At 48.4% G+C, this 16,700-nt stretch overlaps 1 protein-coding gene across 1 annotated transcript in view; it reads left to right on the forward strand.

The window, feature by feature from the left end:
• The first annotated feature begins 446 nt into the window (after window positions 1–446).
• The window catches only part of MAST3 (microtubule associated serine/threonine kinase 3), a 103,630-nt gene continuing 87,376 nt past the window's right edge, over window positions 447–16,700 (forward strand). Inside the window, exons 1-2 of the mRNA XM_081935140.1 lie at window positions 447–568; window positions 12,776–12,807. Of these exons, the coding sequence (XP_081791266.1) occupies window positions 530–568; window positions 12,776–12,807 (71 nt within the window). The 5' untranslated portion in view covers window positions 447–529. The remainder of the gene's footprint in view (window positions 569–12,775; window positions 12,808–16,700) is intronic.

Below are 16,700 nucleotides of genomic sequence, written 5' to 3' on the forward strand. Positions count from 1 at the left end.
AACCTGTCAGAACCTGCTGACTTTTACCCCTGATGGCGACTAATCCAGGAGAGAAACCACCTGGAATTAAGGACAAACTTCCTAACAGTGAGAACAATTAACCGGTGGAACAGCTTGCCTCCAGAGGTTGTGAGCGCTCCATCACTGGAGGCTTTTAAGAAGAGTCCGAAATGGAATGGGGTGTGCTGCTTGAGCAGGGGTTGGACTAGAAGACCTCCAAGGCCCCTTCCGGATCTATTCTGATTGTCGCGATCCTTGGGAATCTCAGTTCTCAATCCCTACTGCTGCCTCGCGCCTGTCTCCGCCGCTCCCCACTTAGTTATTGCAGGGCTCGACTGAGTCGCCGGGAGCTCGTTTCCTCCACAAGGGAAAGATCAGATCAGCTGATTCCCCACCAGCCAATGCAGGCCGGGGGATTTCCGCCTCCCGCACGGTCCGGCCTCTCCTCCAAGCGTCGGGACCACTTCCCACCCTGCGGACGAGTTCGGAGAGGCATGGAAGAGGAAGAGGAGCAGGAAGAGGAGGCAGCATGGACGAGTCCAGCATCTTGAGGCGCCGAGGGCTTCAGGTGAGCAGGGTAGGAGTGGAGATCCATCGCGGGCAGGTACAGATGGGGCAGAAGCTAAGGAAACCGGAGCCCTTTTGCAGATACGCCGGGGAGGAAAGGATCTCCCTCGATTCCTAGCTGAAGACCGCTAGGCGCGCCAGCCGATCTCCTTGTCTCTTTTCTGCAAACCGATCTGCTGCGCTTTTCAGGGTGTTGCTTGAGCGAGGGGGGCAGAATTGATTGGGGGGAGGGAAGCAGAAGGTGAGTGTGCAAGGAAGGCACTGAGAAGGTGACTGGGTGGACGAGTGTGTCTATCAGCGTGGGCATCTTTTCGCCGGGAAGAGCTCGGGAGAGCCCTGTTGCAAAAGCGGGGCGTGTTTCGTGCCGGCTGGACGTTCCCAACGGCTGCCGGTAAGGGGCGATGGTGAGCTGCAGCGAAAAAAAAGGAACTCGGTCCTCTTCTTCCCGCTCGATCCCCGCTCGGCTCCTGCGTTGGGCAGCGGGATCGGCTGTCTCGAAACGCTCGGTGGCTTTCCGCCGCCTCTGCTTTTTGTGGGGCTCCCCCATCGGGGCCGCGCCGTAATGAGGAACATGCCTTGAAAGTGGATGGGAACCACAGAGAAGCGCGGGGAATGCTGTGGCGACCCACCCTAAGAAGAGAAAGATGCTGGAATTCTGGAGGAATGGGAAGAAAATCCCTGGCTTCTTAGTGGCTTTGAGAATCTGGTTCAGTCCGGTGTTTCTCGGGCAGCAGCGAAATAGAGAAGATTCGGCCCCTTCAGTTTAGGTGGGAGGGTGGCTGAGCCATCTCCTCCCACTACTCTCTGATATCCAGTATTGGAGATCATATGTCCTAAGTCACCGAAGTATTTGCTCTGTAAATAGTCACCAGGAGTAGATCTTTTTCAACCATTTACTGTTCATTCATTTAAGGCAGTGTTTCTCAACCTTGGCAACTTTAAGTCCTGTGGACTTCAACTCCCAGAATCCCCCAGCCAGCTGGTTGGGGGATTCTGGGAGTTGAAGTCCACAGGACTTAAAGTTGCCAAGGTTGAGAAACACTGATTTAAGGCAAAATGAATAAATAGAGGGACGCAGTGGCTCAAAGACGCTGAGCTTATCAATCAGAAAGGCCAGCAGTTTGGCGGTTCAAATCCCTAGCGTCGCGTAACGTTACTTGTGAGTAACGTTACTTGTCCCAGCTTCTGCCAACCTAGCAGTTCAAAAGCAGGTAAAAATGCAAGTAGAAAATTAGGAACCACCTTGGTGGGAAGGTAACTGTTCCGTGCTCCTTCGGCGTTTAGTCATGCTGGCCACATGACCATAGAGACATCTTCAGACAGCGCTGGCTCTTCAACTTTGAAACGGAGATGAGCACCACCCCCTAGAGTGAGGAACGACTAGCACAATATGTGTGAGGGGAACCTTTACCTTTACATAAATAAATGCAGGCAGGGGTGTGAAACTGCATATTCAGCAATATTTTTAAAGGCCAATAACTTTAGATGAATGAAACCGTTCGATAGAGCTGATATGAAAATGCTAAAATCAGGCTGAATGATGTAGGTCCAGAAATGCATGCTTGATTATTTATTAAATTTATGTGCCACCCATCTCCCCGTCAAATGACTTTGGGTGGCTTACCATGTCATAAAACAACAACAATGTAAAACAATGAGCATGTTAAAGACATTAAAAATTAAAGCATTAAATGTTAACAAAAAGTAGATTAAAAAGGAACAAACACACAAATGGGGTGGAAGTGGCATCTTAGTGTACTAGCCACCTCCTCCTAAGTGGGATGCCTCCTTGGGGCCCCAGACCAATTAGAGTCAGATTTAAGGCTCTTTTGTAAGGCCAAGAAAGGGGGGGCAGATCTCACCTTGAAGGTCATCATATTTCTTTTTTAAAAAGTTTTATTATTTTTTAAATTACAAAAATAAACATTCCATCTTTCCTTATGCAGTGTGTCGTCTGGGTACAAACATCTCTGTGCAACACCGTTCCTCTTTTGCCACATCTTTCACATTCATATTAACATTATTTCCCTAAGTTTAGTATTATAATATATTGAGCATTTAAACGTTATGGAACTCTCCCATTTTTCTTCTTAATATCTTCTAGCAATAACATCGTATCAACATTAAACATCATTATTCTCATCATAGACATACTAACAGTTTTCATCTTATTTATATCTCTATCTAAGGGTTATTATATTTCAAAGGGCCAGACCCAAGTCAGAAAATATTCTTTTCCTAGACACTGCTGCTGAAATTCCTTGACTGATGGGGTCTGCAGCATGCCCCTTCTGAGATGGTTCCACGGGTAGCTTGGACTCATGCCATAAGGGGCTTTAAAGGCGATAACCAACACTTGAATTGAACCTGAAAACAAACCAGCAATCGGTGCATTTCATGCAACAGTGGTGTTACATGGGCCATCCTTGGGGCTCCAAGAACTATCCACACTGCTGCATTCTATGCCAGTTGTAGCTTCCAAATATCTTCAGGGATAGCTCCATGTAGAGCACATTGCAGTAGTCCAAACATGAGATGACCAGGGCATGAGTCACTTGAGGGCAGGGCCTCATTATTCTGGAGAGGATGCAACTGGTGCACAACATGAAGTTGTGCAAAAACTCTCCTAGGCACAACTGCCACTTGCTCATCGAGTTTAGGAGACCTGCCAGGTTGTGTGCAGGGTCTGTTTGAGGCAGTGCAACCCCATCCAGGACTCCCAGATCCTGAATTTCCACACTTCCATAGCCACTCAGTCTTGCCAGGGTTCAGCCTTTTGTCCCCCATCCAGACTCCCAAGCCTCCAAGCTGTGTGAGAGGGCAATGATAGCAACTCTGCTGTCACCCAGGATGGAGATACAAAGTTGAGTATCAGCGCAAAGGATAATATTTGTAGCTCAAAGTTGAAAGGGGGGTCCTTGGTGCTGTCTGAGCTTGGTTGTTTTCTTGCAGAGAATAGAGTAGAGTAGAGTAGAGTAGAGTAGAGTAGAGTAGAGTAGAGTAGAGTAGAATAGAGTAGAAATAGAACAGAACAGAATAGAATAGAAAATAGAACAGAACAGAATAGAGAATTGAACAGAATAGAGAATAGAATTCTTTATTGGCCAAGTGTGATTGAACACACAAGGAATTTGTCTTGGGTGAACATGCTCTCAGTGTACATTAAAAAAAATACAAATTAGGTAACATCATCAGTGTTAATCGTTGCATGCTGGGGAATTCTGGGAGTTGAAGTCCACAAGTCTTAAAAGTTGCCAAGTTTGGAGACTCCTGGAATAGAAAATCGGAAGATCCACAGGGCCAGAGGGATGGTACAGCAAGCATGGCTAAAATGTCTGAAGAGTGACAATGACTGAAGTGTTTCAGGTCTCAGATTTGTGTTTTATAGACATGCTGGGCACCTATCTGGTTGGGATTGTGAGAAACTATAATCCAGTGCATCTGAAAAGCCCCAGTTTGGGAAAGTTTAGCTAATCTACTTTTCAGATTTGTGACAAAAATGAGAGTCAAGTGGCAGCTGAATGCCTACATTTGAAAACTTCTTTCCCCTGAAGTGATGGGAATTTGCTTCTGCCTGCCAGTCAGAGCACCAATGATGTTACCTGGTTGGGTGATAAAACATCTGTAAACCAACAATTAAGCTCAGAGAGGACCAAGGCCTCCATAGCCAGAGTATATCAATATGGGGATTTATTTTCCCCCCGTCAAAGGCTTCATTCATCAGAAAGTGATGTTTATTTACAGCTACCATATCTGGACTAAGAGATCCAGCTGAGAAATACAGATACTTACACCTCTTTGCTGCCATCTAGTGCCCATATAGATTTGTTCAGCCCAGATACCATATAGCAGAGATCCTCAACCCCCAGGCTGCATCTGTGGCCTGCTAGAAACCGGGTCACACAGCTGGAAGTTAGCGGCAGGCAGGTAAACAAAACTGTGCAAGCGCAGGATCTAGGTTGCACCCTCCTCCTCATCCATATGGTCTCCAGTCCATGGGGAAAAAATGTCTTCCACGAAACCCATCCCTGGTGCCGAAAAGGTTCGGGACTGCTGCCCTCCAGCATGCTGTTCATGATTTATCTGTCAAAAACTCCATACTGTTGGGCGAAGTTAATGATGAACATGAGTGGGGTTTTCTTTCTTCCCTCTCTCTTCTTTCTGCCACTTGCCTCTCTTTCCCTCCCCACCAGCAGGCAGCTAAAGAAATACCTGATCACTAGCAGACTGCTTCCGAATTTAAGCCAGCTGTCCTTGTTCAGTGCACTGTTCTTACTCAGGGTAAAGTCCCAACGGTGCTTTCCCAAAAGGCAAGTGGACTTTCTGGGTTTTTCCCTTGAAAATGTTTTGCTTCTCATCCAAGAAGTTCTGAAGAAGAGGCTCCTTGGATGAGAAGTGAAACATTTTCAGGGGGGGGGGGGGGAGAAAACCAAGAAAGTTCAGATGCCTTTTGGAACAACCATGGCCTAGATCGAGGGTGTCAAACTCAATTTCATTGAGGGCCGCATCAGGGTTGTGTTTGACCTCCGGGGGCGGGCGTGGCCAGAGGGGAAATGCTAGCTCAACATCACTCTTGTCGGGGGCACCTGTGGTGGCCAAGTGCTAAGGCAGGACTTCCTTCAGACCCTCCCTTCCTCTGATAATAATCCTTCCTTCCTTCTTCCCTTTTTTCTTTTTCCTTCCCTCTTCTTTCTCCTTCCCCTCTTTCCTTTTTTCCCCTTCCTTGCTCTCTTCCCTTCTTTTTCTTTCCCTTTCTCCTTTCCTGTCCCTTCTGGGATGCTCAAATACAAAATGGGATTTTCTCCTTTTGATTTGTTCTTACTTTGTTTTGCTGCCAACAACAATGGAGCTGGTCCCCCGAGCTCTGCTTTTGCTGGCAGAGGCACCAAGGGCCGGTCCTTCAGTGTTCCCAGGCCGACCCCGTGGACCGGATCTAAGCATCCTGCAAGACGGATCCGGCCACTGAGCCTTGAGTTTGACACCCCTGGCCTAGATGATAGACACTCAGGGTAAAGGTATTAAGTAACCCCTTTGTTTCTTCTCCCAAATAAACTGGGAGCAAATCATCCCCTTCCTGTTTGCTCTGGAGGAGACAGGAATTTTTGCTCTCATCACCCACCAAGGCAGCTCTGGTTGCCAGGAAACTGCCTTGCAAGGGTTAAGCAAGCTGCTTCCACCGAGTTACCTTAAGGGCAGAGTCCTGCTGTTATTGGTCTTGGCAGCTCCTAGGAGCACAAGGCAGACGGTTCCCCTGTGCACCCTCTCCTGCCTGATTTAACTCATGGGAGAATGACAGAGATTTATCTTGGCATTTCACGTGCCTCACTGCTTGGCTGAGAGTCCCGGGGGGGGGGGGGGGGGGAGACCAAGCCTCAGAGATCAAAGCTTCAAGGGAGCTTGAGTGACATTTTGCCTGTCACTGAGAGACCAATCTCAGCCACAAAACAGAAACATGGGCCTGACACTAATGAGCAAGCAAAAAGACCAGGATCCTTTGCCCCCCTCCTTTTTTTTCCAAACCTGGGTGGCTGTTGCAGGCGAAGATGTCCACAATCATGTAAGAGCTGGTGAAACTAGGAAAGAATTTGCCCAAATTATACTCCTGTCTCCTTTCTTTCTCTCTGCCTTCCCGAAATCTCCCTCTATCTGAGCATCTTGCTTTCTACCCTGGTTGGTCAGACCTCTCTGGGAAGCTCACAGACCAAGGAGGGAGAATACTCTATTGCTTCTCAGAGAGGGACGGATGTTCAGTCATTGATATCTGTAGCCCTGTTGATGGACCCTCCAAATCTGTTACAAGATTCTTTCTTTCTTTCTCTCTTTCCTTTCCTTCTTCTTCTTCCTCCTCCCTTTTTTCTTCTTTCCATAGATTCTCCCAATCTAAGTCCACAATAGCCCACTTGCTGCTATTCAGAAGCCCCCAGACCACAGAAAGGAACTGCTGTCCCCATTTAACCCTAAAGTCAACTGGTGTTGAATAGAGAGGTTCGTTTTAGACATCATAATTAGTAGCCTTGAATGGAGATGATGCAAGAAGGTTGAGATACAATTGTTGGTTATTCCCAGAATTACACCATCTGCTTCTTGGTTTGGAACTTTGGGGCATTCTGGGTGTAGACAGGCCTCGCATGGCATCTGAGAGGAGGATTATTGTTCAGGCTACACCCACCTCTTTCTTAAGTCAGGCTGTTCCACAGCTAGTGACAAGTGGAGTGTGACATCATTGGTTGCCATGGCAAACGCTTCCTGCAGTTTTTTGCCATCCCAGAATGGTTGAAAAGCAAGAAAGCATTTGGAAGGGGATGTTTTGGAGGGGAAAAAAATGAATAGCAAAAAGGCAGCTTTAAGAGTTCTTCCATGAAAGTTTAGTATTTTTTAAGGATTGGATATGTAAGGTGTTTGTGAGACACTGCATTGGAGCACTTTTCTGAGTGAATGTACTTTGTGCATGAATGTGCGAGCTGGATACTGATATAACAATGAACAAGTATGTATGAAGTATAAACAAATTCATACATCATATAGTTAAGCCATCCTGGGGCTCTGGAGCTACACACAGGCAATGAAGCCAGCTGTGGTCACAACAGACTTCTAGAACTCTTAACCAAAGTGGAAATTTTAATGTGAAGGGAAAATTATTAGACATATGGCTGGAGGGTATCTATTCTAACTGTGCTTAATTTTAATTAAACACAAAGCCAAGCCAATGTTATTTTGTTTTTGCCCTGGATTTGCTTATTACTATTACTGTCATGAAGCCTAAAAATCAAGTTTGTCTCTTGGATTGGAAATGACCTTAAACCAAAAGCAAGCATACCACATTTGGCTTATTATTTGGTATGTGAAAGGAGCCAACATTTTCTCTGTATTTCTTCTTTTCATTCAAAACATCCTTGTTTTTGATAAGGATCCCACAATTTTGTTGGAGAATACAAGAGTTTCCCCTTTTCACTATTGTATCCCTACAGCAAATTCTGACAATATATTTGAGAAGAGAAGGAAACACAGTAAGGAATTGTGTACCAGAAGGCTTGTGATGTTATTCCATTTTAGCAAAAACAATGCTTGGACTGATTCATTTATTGTGGGAGAAGTTTTTTATGTCATCAAATACTGTTTCAAAATATTTATATTCCACCCTTAAATAAAATCACTTCCAGTTTGGTTCGTGTCCCAATCCACTTTTTAAAGAGTTACTAAAAATTCACCATTATTTTTGGGTGTTTAGGAACTAGAAATAAACATTCATTTCTTCCTAAAAGCCCATGGAGACATTTAAAAAGACCTCTGAGGCACTTTTTGAAATGTCTGTCTAAACTCTTAACACCAGCTCCCAAATGAGAAAGCTAGATTTTCACAAACTCTCATTAATTAGGTTACCTGTAATTCCAAAGAAAAGGGCCATTGGAGCACATATCCAGTTTTCAGCCATCTGTGAGTTGATGACTTTCATGCTCTTTTGAATTGTCTCTTAATTAAGGAGGAAGTTTCCTATCCATTAGTGGCATTATGAAAAGAATGTCAGTCTGTTCCAGCCCTACCATATTTTGAAAATGCTCGCTCCTGTTTCCAGATTCAGTGAATTCTGTTATAAATTCCTGGAAGCCAGTCCTTTTTCTGGGAGAAAATAACCCTTCCTGAGAGTGGATGGATTCTGTTCTCCACTTGATAGCCATTTCTTGTGAATTCATCTATGCTAGAGGGGTTTGAGACAGAAAAGAGTCTTTGGGGCTCAAAATCAAGATGCTAAAAGCCTCAAAGACTTTTCTATCACAAACATGCTTTATCAGTTCAGGTGAGGTTACACAGCTTCATAATCTTGATTAGTTGTCTTGGTGAAATTCTTTGTGGTTTGACAGTTGTGCAAACCCCAGCCCATTGCTTAATTGACCATCCAGGACAGCGGTCACCAATTGGTGGTCTGTGGACCACTGGTGGTCCACGAGAAAATTTTGGTGGTCTGCAGAAAAATTATTTGCATTTTTTATATTGCACGAAATCAGGGGTCCTCAAACTACGCCCCCTGGGCCAGATACGTGCAATGAACGTTTGTGTTGCTGCAGAGAGTCCCCCCCTTCTGGGTCTTTCTCTTCAGGTCGGAGGGGGGCAGAAATTCCGACTTGGGGTCTGCTTCAGCCTCCTGGCGTGGGGCTTTGGGCGAAGGCTGGAGGGAAGCGCCGCTAGTGGCGAAGAGTTGGAGGAGCCTTGTTCTAGTAAGACTGCAACCTGGCCTGGAACTGGCTGATCATCTCAGCCCACTGAGCGTCCAGGTGCTGGCACCTGGCCTTGCACTCCTGCAGATCTTCCCTCTGCTTGGAAAGCCTATGTTCGTAGTCCTCAGTGAGATGCTTCTGCTGAGCCTCCTTCTCGGTCAGATCCAATTTGAACTGAGCCAGCTGTTTTGCCAACTCTTTCTCATGGTGGCTGCTTAGCTCCAACAACTGCTTCCTGTTGGGAAGCTCAGGTGGGCAGGCAAGGAGCGGCGAGTAGAGGCTTGCAAGGCGCCCCTCAACGTGAGTGACATCAAGTTGGCCACGCCCACCGTCACATGACCACCTTGCCATGCCCACCCAGACGGTCATTAGGCAGATCATATTATTGGTTCGTGGGATTTAAAATTATGAATTTAGTGGTCCCTGAGGTCTGAAAGGTTGGTGACCCTGATCCAGGATATTGTGTGAGTCTAGAAAAGGACTGATGCAGCAATCAAGTGATGCGTGTTGTGTGAATACAGCCAGAAAGTGGGAAAAGGATTGTAAGTACTGGTTAGCTCTTAACTTGCATGATTTATGCTTTAAACCTTTTATTTGCTAATTGGGAGTTAAGAGTCCACATCCTGTTGTTCCCCCCCACCCCATTTTTTTTAAAAAAGATGGATTCCTGTGTAATTTGTATTTGAAATTTTTATGTGAAAGAAGAGGGAAATAAAGGAATATGTAATACATTTAATTTGAATTAATTTAGGTTTTGCTTTGACTTGCCCTTTTTTGATGCCGGGCTATATTCAGCCTAGACCAGTGGTGGGCAACCTTTTTTTTCAACTGAGCCAAATCTCGCCAAAACCATGATTGAAATTTATTTTGAGAGCCACATTTTTAAAACCGAAAATACATAGGATGGTACACTGTTTTTAGTTTCAATAAACTCTGGCATTTGAAGCACGCAAGTCTTAAAGCTGTCAAGTTACAAGATCCTTGCATCCCTAACCCTTTAGGAAAAAAACCCCAAGGGGTCTTCAAACCTGACAGCTTTAAGACTTGTGGACTTCAACTCCCAGAATTCCTCCTCCAGTCATGTTGGCTCAGAAACTCTGGCATTGAAGCATGCAAGTCTTAAAGCTGTCAAGTTGCAAGAACCTTGCACCCCTAACCCTTTAGAAAAAAAACCAGGGGTCTTCAAACCTGACAGCTTGAAGACTTGTGGACTTCAACTCCCAGAATTCTGAGAATTGAAGTCCACCAAGGGCATCAATCATATTAGCCCAGGGATCTGCAAAATTGGCTCTTAAGACTGGTGGACTTCAACTCCCAGAATACTGAGAATTGAAGTCCACCAGTCTTAAAACAGCCAACTTTGCAGACCTCTGTGTTAGCCCAAAGCCTGGCGCTGGGCGGGCCTTGCTCCCCCATTGGTGGAGCCCCAAGAAGCGAGGAGGGAGAAAAAGAGACGGAGGCCAAGGAGCTTCCCCCCGCCCCCTCCCAGCAAAAATCTAACCGGGGAGCCGGGTGGGCAGTAGCAAATTAGCCGATCGTGATCGGCTAATTTGCTACTGCCTGCCCGGCTCCCCGGTTACATTTTTGCTGAGAGGGGGTGGGGGGAAGCTCCTTAGCCTCAGTTTCTTTTTCTGCCTCCTCGCTTCTCGTCCCCGCCCGACTTCAGGATCTTCCCTAATCATTGTGGATCGAAAAGAAAAAAGGGAAAGGGGCGCTTGTTTTGAAGTGCCCGAGAGGAGGGAGGGGAGCGGGCGCCCGGCACACAGAAGAGCCTCATTAAAGTGTGTAAAAAGCCGCATGTGGCTCGCGAGCCGCGGCTTGCCGACCACTGGCCTAGACCGTCATGGGGAAGATTAGGTTTGATGCAACCCTTGGTATCTCTCACCGTCCCACCCACCCACCTCCCCCCAAAAAGGAAGTGCTTCCTGCTTTTACAATCTAGGACTTTTGAAAGACTCCATTTAACTCATCTCTTCCTCATGGAAAAAGGCAAATTGACATGCTAGCCATCACCCACTCCAGATGCCCAAAAATAGGTTCCCTATGCCAGTCTGAATTTTTACAAATTTCTATATTAGGCTAAATTGGAATTCTATAGATTTTAATGTCCGGGGTGGTGGTGGTGGAATCTAGACATTATCTAGCATGAATCAGGAAACATTTATTTATTTATTTATTTATTTATTTATTTATTTATTTATTTATTTATTTATTTTATTTGATTCAATTTATCAGTCGCGCCCTCTCCGCGAAGGGACTCGGGGCGACGTACAATCAAATATAAAGGCATGTGGCATGGAGGAGGTAAATACATCAACAATTAACAATACAAAAAGTAAAAGCCACAAAGTTAAAATAAATAACAATAAAATTAATACAATTAAAACAATTAAAATACCCAAAAGATTTAAATATACAGTTTAAAATTTGCCAGGGAGGTTAGAAGTTCTGATTAAGCCAGGCCGGCTAGTTGGAACAGGTGGGTCTTGAGTTTCGTGCGGAAGGAGCGGAGATCGGTCGTTATCCTGATATCTGGGGGGAGGTCATTCCAGAGGGCTGGGCCCATCACAGAGAAGGCCCTACTCCTGGGCGTCGCCCGCTGGCACTGCCTAGTGGACGGCACCCGAAGGAGTCCCTCCCTGTGAGCCATTAAGCCAGGTTGAGGCATACTGGATGCCTCAGCCCATTCACTGAATTTTTCTACACTAGCCACCTTGGTAGTAAATGTATTCCATCTACAGCAAGATGTCCTTCCCTTTTCTTGTTTATTTATACTCAACTGCAGGAATATGGTAGTGTAGAAGCCATCTCCCATTTTATCCAACAGTACTGAAATAGGAAGGGCTAAATGGGAGAAACTGGTTCATAGTCACCCAGTAAGTATTGCTAGCTGAGGACCTGAACAAAGACTGTGTATAGAGGGAATGCTCTGGATTACAGGGGCATCAAACGGGCTGGATGAGTCCCAGGCAGGACACGCCCACCCCAACACCAGGACTGGGAAAATCCGATGCTGCGAGTTTGACACCCGTGCTCTGGAACACAAGAATAGTATTTTTTTTCCTTTCCTAACAAATACAAAGAGCATGTTCTTGCAGTAAAATCTGGTGCAAGAATCCCAGGAAAGGAAGATATAGGAGCATCTTGAATAAACCTCGTTGTTTGAAGAGAACAACGCCGCTTTTCCCATTCATCCATTCAGGCCAGCAGAAAGCTAAAAGAGCAAAGACTAACCGAATAAATAAGAGGGTTGGAAGGGACCTTGGAGGTCATCTAATCAAGCCCCGTGCTCAAGTAGGGAACCAGTGATGGCGAACCTATGGAGTGGCACACAGAGCCCTTCCTGCGGCCATGTGAGCCGTCACCCCAGCTCAGTTCCGCTACGCATGAGGGTGCACCTCCCGCCGGCCAGCTGATTTTCATGTCTCTGCTGCACAGGGGTGGGGCGCATGAACGAGACACGTGGGTGGGCATGCATGCATAGGGAGCGGGTTGCATGCAGCAGGGTCATGGGGATCACGCATGCATGTGCAGGGTCAAGCATGCATGCGTGGGGTGCACGTGGGTCGCGTGCACATGCGGAGGGATGGGGCACATGCAGGGGGCACGCATGCATTGCATTATGGGTGCACACATACACGCTTTGGCACTTGGTGCCCAAAAGGTTAGCCATCACTGCCCTATACCATACCTATATTCCAGTGACGGCTAACCTTTTCAGCATCGAGGGCCAAAACTGGAGTGCATGCACCCGTGCACTGGAGCGCCACAAGCCAAAAGAGAGCAGCTGGTCCGGCACGCATGACAGCGCACATGCCCATAGAGAGGGCTCTGCCTACCACCTCTGGCACGCCTCCCATAGGTTTGCCCTCACGCCTACGCTCTCCACCATTTCAGGCTAAGATCTGGGGAGTCTGAGCAAAGGCAAAGAAAGAAGATTTGGTTGGTACAGAAGCGATGTAGACACTCTTTTCTTTTCTGTTTTCTTCATCCAGAAGGAGCTGAGCCTGCCACGCCGAGGGAAGATGTAAGTAAAGGGCAACCGGCCCAATTTGTCTCTTCATTATGCTTCATTTTCATCCTCCCCTTTGGAGTTTCACTCGTTTTCCATGTTGGTAGCTGAGCCTCTTGTGTAAACCACATTGGGGTCCCCGGCTTGAAGACGGGTCCACAAAGATCCGGAGAGTTTTGTTGACACCCACAAGAGCAAAACTAGGTAAAAAAAAGAAGAAGCGGAGTTTGACTGCAAAGTGTGGCTGTTGCCCTCTTAATGTTCTTGACTCCCTCCCTGTGTGGACACTTATTACTTTGCTACTTACAAGTGGTCCTTGCTTGGCAACCACTTATTCAGTGACTGCTCAAAGTTATGACAGCACTGAACAAGTGATAGTTATGACCAACTCTCAAATTCTCCATAGTGAGGGGAGGAGTATCCAGGATAGGATGGGTTGACCTTGTCCTCTCATTGATTGGGCTGAGCCAGATAAGCTCTTTGGGCCACGCCCTGGTCACCAGGTACCACCCAGTTATCGACTCAGCCCCTCAACGGGCAGCTGTGATCATCCCAAACTCCTGGAATTTTTTTTAAAAAGGATTGAACTCATTGTTAACTTGATTGCATTCGCTGCCTCCCTGCCTGAGTGAGTAACTGGCTTTTGGCTGATTCCCTGGCCGGAAGAGAGAGAGAGAGCATGCACAGCAAGCCCTTCAGGGCAACGCGCAGCCCAGGTCATAAAGAGAGACTTAGGTCACTAATCAAGACTGCGGGCGAGGGGACGCTCCCCTGGAAGGCCCGGGAAGGCAGTCATGTCAGAGAGGGTCAGCCGGCGCCGGAGTGTTCCGCCCCCACCAGGGGGTCGAGCAGCGAACTGTGCCTGCCTGCGAGTGCCAGAGAGAAATAGCGGCCCGCAGGAGCTCGCAAAGCTCGGAAGAGAGCGGAGGAAGAGAGAGAGAGAGAGAGAGAGAGCTCTCCAGCGGGAGCCACACAGCAGCCCCAAAGGCACAAGCCGCTTCCACGTGTTCCCAGGGAGATGAACTTTTTGAATTTGGAGCCGATGGCCATTTTGGAGCCACATGATCCAAGATGGTGGCGCCCAGCAGCACAGAGGATACCGGCAAGACTCAAGACTCCAGCCCAGCAGCCAGCAGCCCCACCGGAGGAGCAGAGGAGCAGCTAACCAGGTCAGAGACTGCTACAGAGGCTGCTAAAGGGAGGAGGAAGAGGCAAGGCAAAGGCAAAGAGAAAGCACGTCTCTTCCAAGGGGGCCAAAGAGGCAGGCTGCAGCTCCAAGCCCCCAAAGCCTGGCTCCAAATACGAAAGGCAGAGGCACCGAGCCTTGGAGCGCATTTGCCACAAGGCCAGCAGCAAGACGTCTACCCCTGGCCAGGAACCCTGGGGAAGGATTTCCAGGGATTCTTTCTCTTGGCAGGACTGCAGATGGGGAACCTCCCCCCATAGGTGAGGATTCCCTTTGATACTTTGGGCATCTGGGGGGCTGCACAAGGATGGCAGTCACCCCCACGCCCCACAGCAGCGGGACCCTCGCCACAGCCCTTCCCGTTCATACCTGCTGGCACCGGCTGGAATACCACCCACATCAGGGATGCCCAACTTCCAGGATATGATGATGCGGGCCTTCCAGCAGTGCATGGCAGCAGCCTTTCCGCAGCCACAGATGCAGCCCCAGGCAGCCCCCATGCCTAGGGTCTCGGAAGGGCTAGAGGCTCAGGAGGGAGAATTTCCAGAATCACCTGCCTCCTCCCAGGGGGACAGCGATTCGGATTCCAAAGAGGGCGAAATCAGAGAGGATAGACTCTCTCAGGACAAAGGCATGCCTCCTCCCAAACCTACCTTCTCCGGATTGTTCCAGCCCTCTTTGTACAAATCCCTTCTGTTCAAGGCCAAGACATCTGCCAAGCTTGGCAACAGGCCAACAGAAGGCCCGGTACAACCCCAGGGGTTTTCAGCGGAAAACATTTTCGAGGAGCAGGCCATCGAGGCAGACACGGTGCCCACACCCAAGTCTTTCCTAGACATGATCAAGCGGCAATGGGCCTCTCCCACGGCAGGCCACATGCCCACTTCCATGGACAAGACCTTCTTCAACGTGGACAGGGACATGGCCCAGGTGCTTTCGCAACCCATCATCAACGCGCCTGTCACGGCCCTGCATACGCCTATTAACATGCCAGGGGAACCAGAGGATGCCCTGAAGGTGGAAGACAAAAAAACTGACCTCACCTTACAGAGGACGCATCAAACAGCAGCATGGGCAGTGAGAGCAGCCACCACCGCCTCCTTCTTCAACCGGTCTTCTCTGCTGTGGCTGCAAGACCTGCAGCAGCGAATCCCCATTTCGGATGGCAGGGCCCACCAAGACATCAACAAGTTGGTGGCCGCCACCCAATTCTCTTCAGATGCTACCTTAACTGCATCCAGGTTTACCTCCAGGGCGATTGCCTCATCTCGCAGGCTGCTTTGGCTGAAGCAGTGGCAAGCGGAGGTACGCCACAAATGGCGCCTGGCATCATCCCCCTTCACGGGAGAAACCCTCTTTGGAGCAGCCCTCGACCCATTCCTGGTAGAGAACAAGGACAAACGGAAGGTGCTCCCCACCGTTCACAAGAAGTCCAATTTCAGGGCGGTGCCATACCCTAGATGCCCCAACTCCCAGGGAAGGATTTTGGGTCCTTCTTCCGGGGTCAGGATTCCTTCCGGGGGTCGGAGTTTGGGTACTCGGGCCCCAGGCAGTACCAGGGAGGTTTTTCATCCAGGCAGAGATACCCAGATAGACAGCAGAGGGGCAGGCAGCAGAAGAGGCCCTTTCGAGGGGACGGAGGAGGCGGCGACGGGCGCTCCTTCTGCAAATACTAGACCTAGCTCACCTCCCATTGGGGTGCTTGACGTACTTTGCCGACCGCTGCAACTTAACCTCCTCCAACAAGTGGGTCCAGAACACCATTCGGTATGGTCTCTCACTCGAGTTCCTCTCCATCCCCCCGAGTTCCTTTCGGAGCTACCCTGTCTCAAGCAACCCGACCCGGAGGTTGTTGATGCAGAAGGCCATCCAACATCTGTTAGGACATCAGGGCCATCCAGCCAGTGCCTCTAGAGTAATAGGTATTACTCTATTCTCTTTGCAATTCCTAAGGCCTCGGGCGGCTGGAGAGCGATTCTTGACTTGAAACGCCTGAACCGTTTCATCCGCTATCGGAGGTTTAAGATACATTCACTGCATTCCATCCTGGAAGGGATTAGGCAGGGAGATTTTCTCACCTCCATAGACCTCACAGAGGCCTACCTGCATATACCCATAGCCCCGGAACACCGTAAATATCTCAGGTTCTGCTACCTAGGGCACCACTTCTAATATCGAGCCCTGCCTTTTGGGTTGTCATCCGCCCCTTGAGTTTTCACGAAGGTAATGGCGGCATTGGCAGCTCACCTGAGGCAGGTTCCTGTTCAAATTCAATGTTATTTAGATGACCTGCTGTTGCAGTTGTCCTAGACACTACTATGGCAGTCCTGAGAGACCACAGGTTTTCAGTAAACCTGGTCAAAAGCCACCTTCACCCCTCCACTAGTCTGGTCCACCTAGGAGCCCTGATAGAGACAGAGACAGGCACGGTTTCTCTGTCATCAGAAAGACAGCTCTCTCTTAGGCAGCTAGCCGCTCAGGTAGCCAGGGGGCATAGGGTATCCTTAGCCACACTGTCCAAGCTGCTTGGCACCATGGTGTCTGCCATTGGCATTGTCCCTTGGGCTCGGTTCCACACCAGAGACCTCCAATGGTTCCTTTTGCCTTTCCAGCGAAGGCGCATGAGCTGCTCCCAGACCAAGGTTCTTCTGCCTACAGAAGTATCCCACTCACTGACTCGGTGGACGTCCCCGGCAATCTTCAAGGGTGGGATCTTCAGAAT

This window comes from Natrix helvetica (assembly GCF_964273705.1).
Source record: "Natrix helvetica genome assembly, chromosome: 1".
NCBI classification, from domain to species: Eukaryota; Metazoa; Chordata; class Lepidosauria; order Squamata; family Natricidae; genus Natrix; species Natrix helvetica.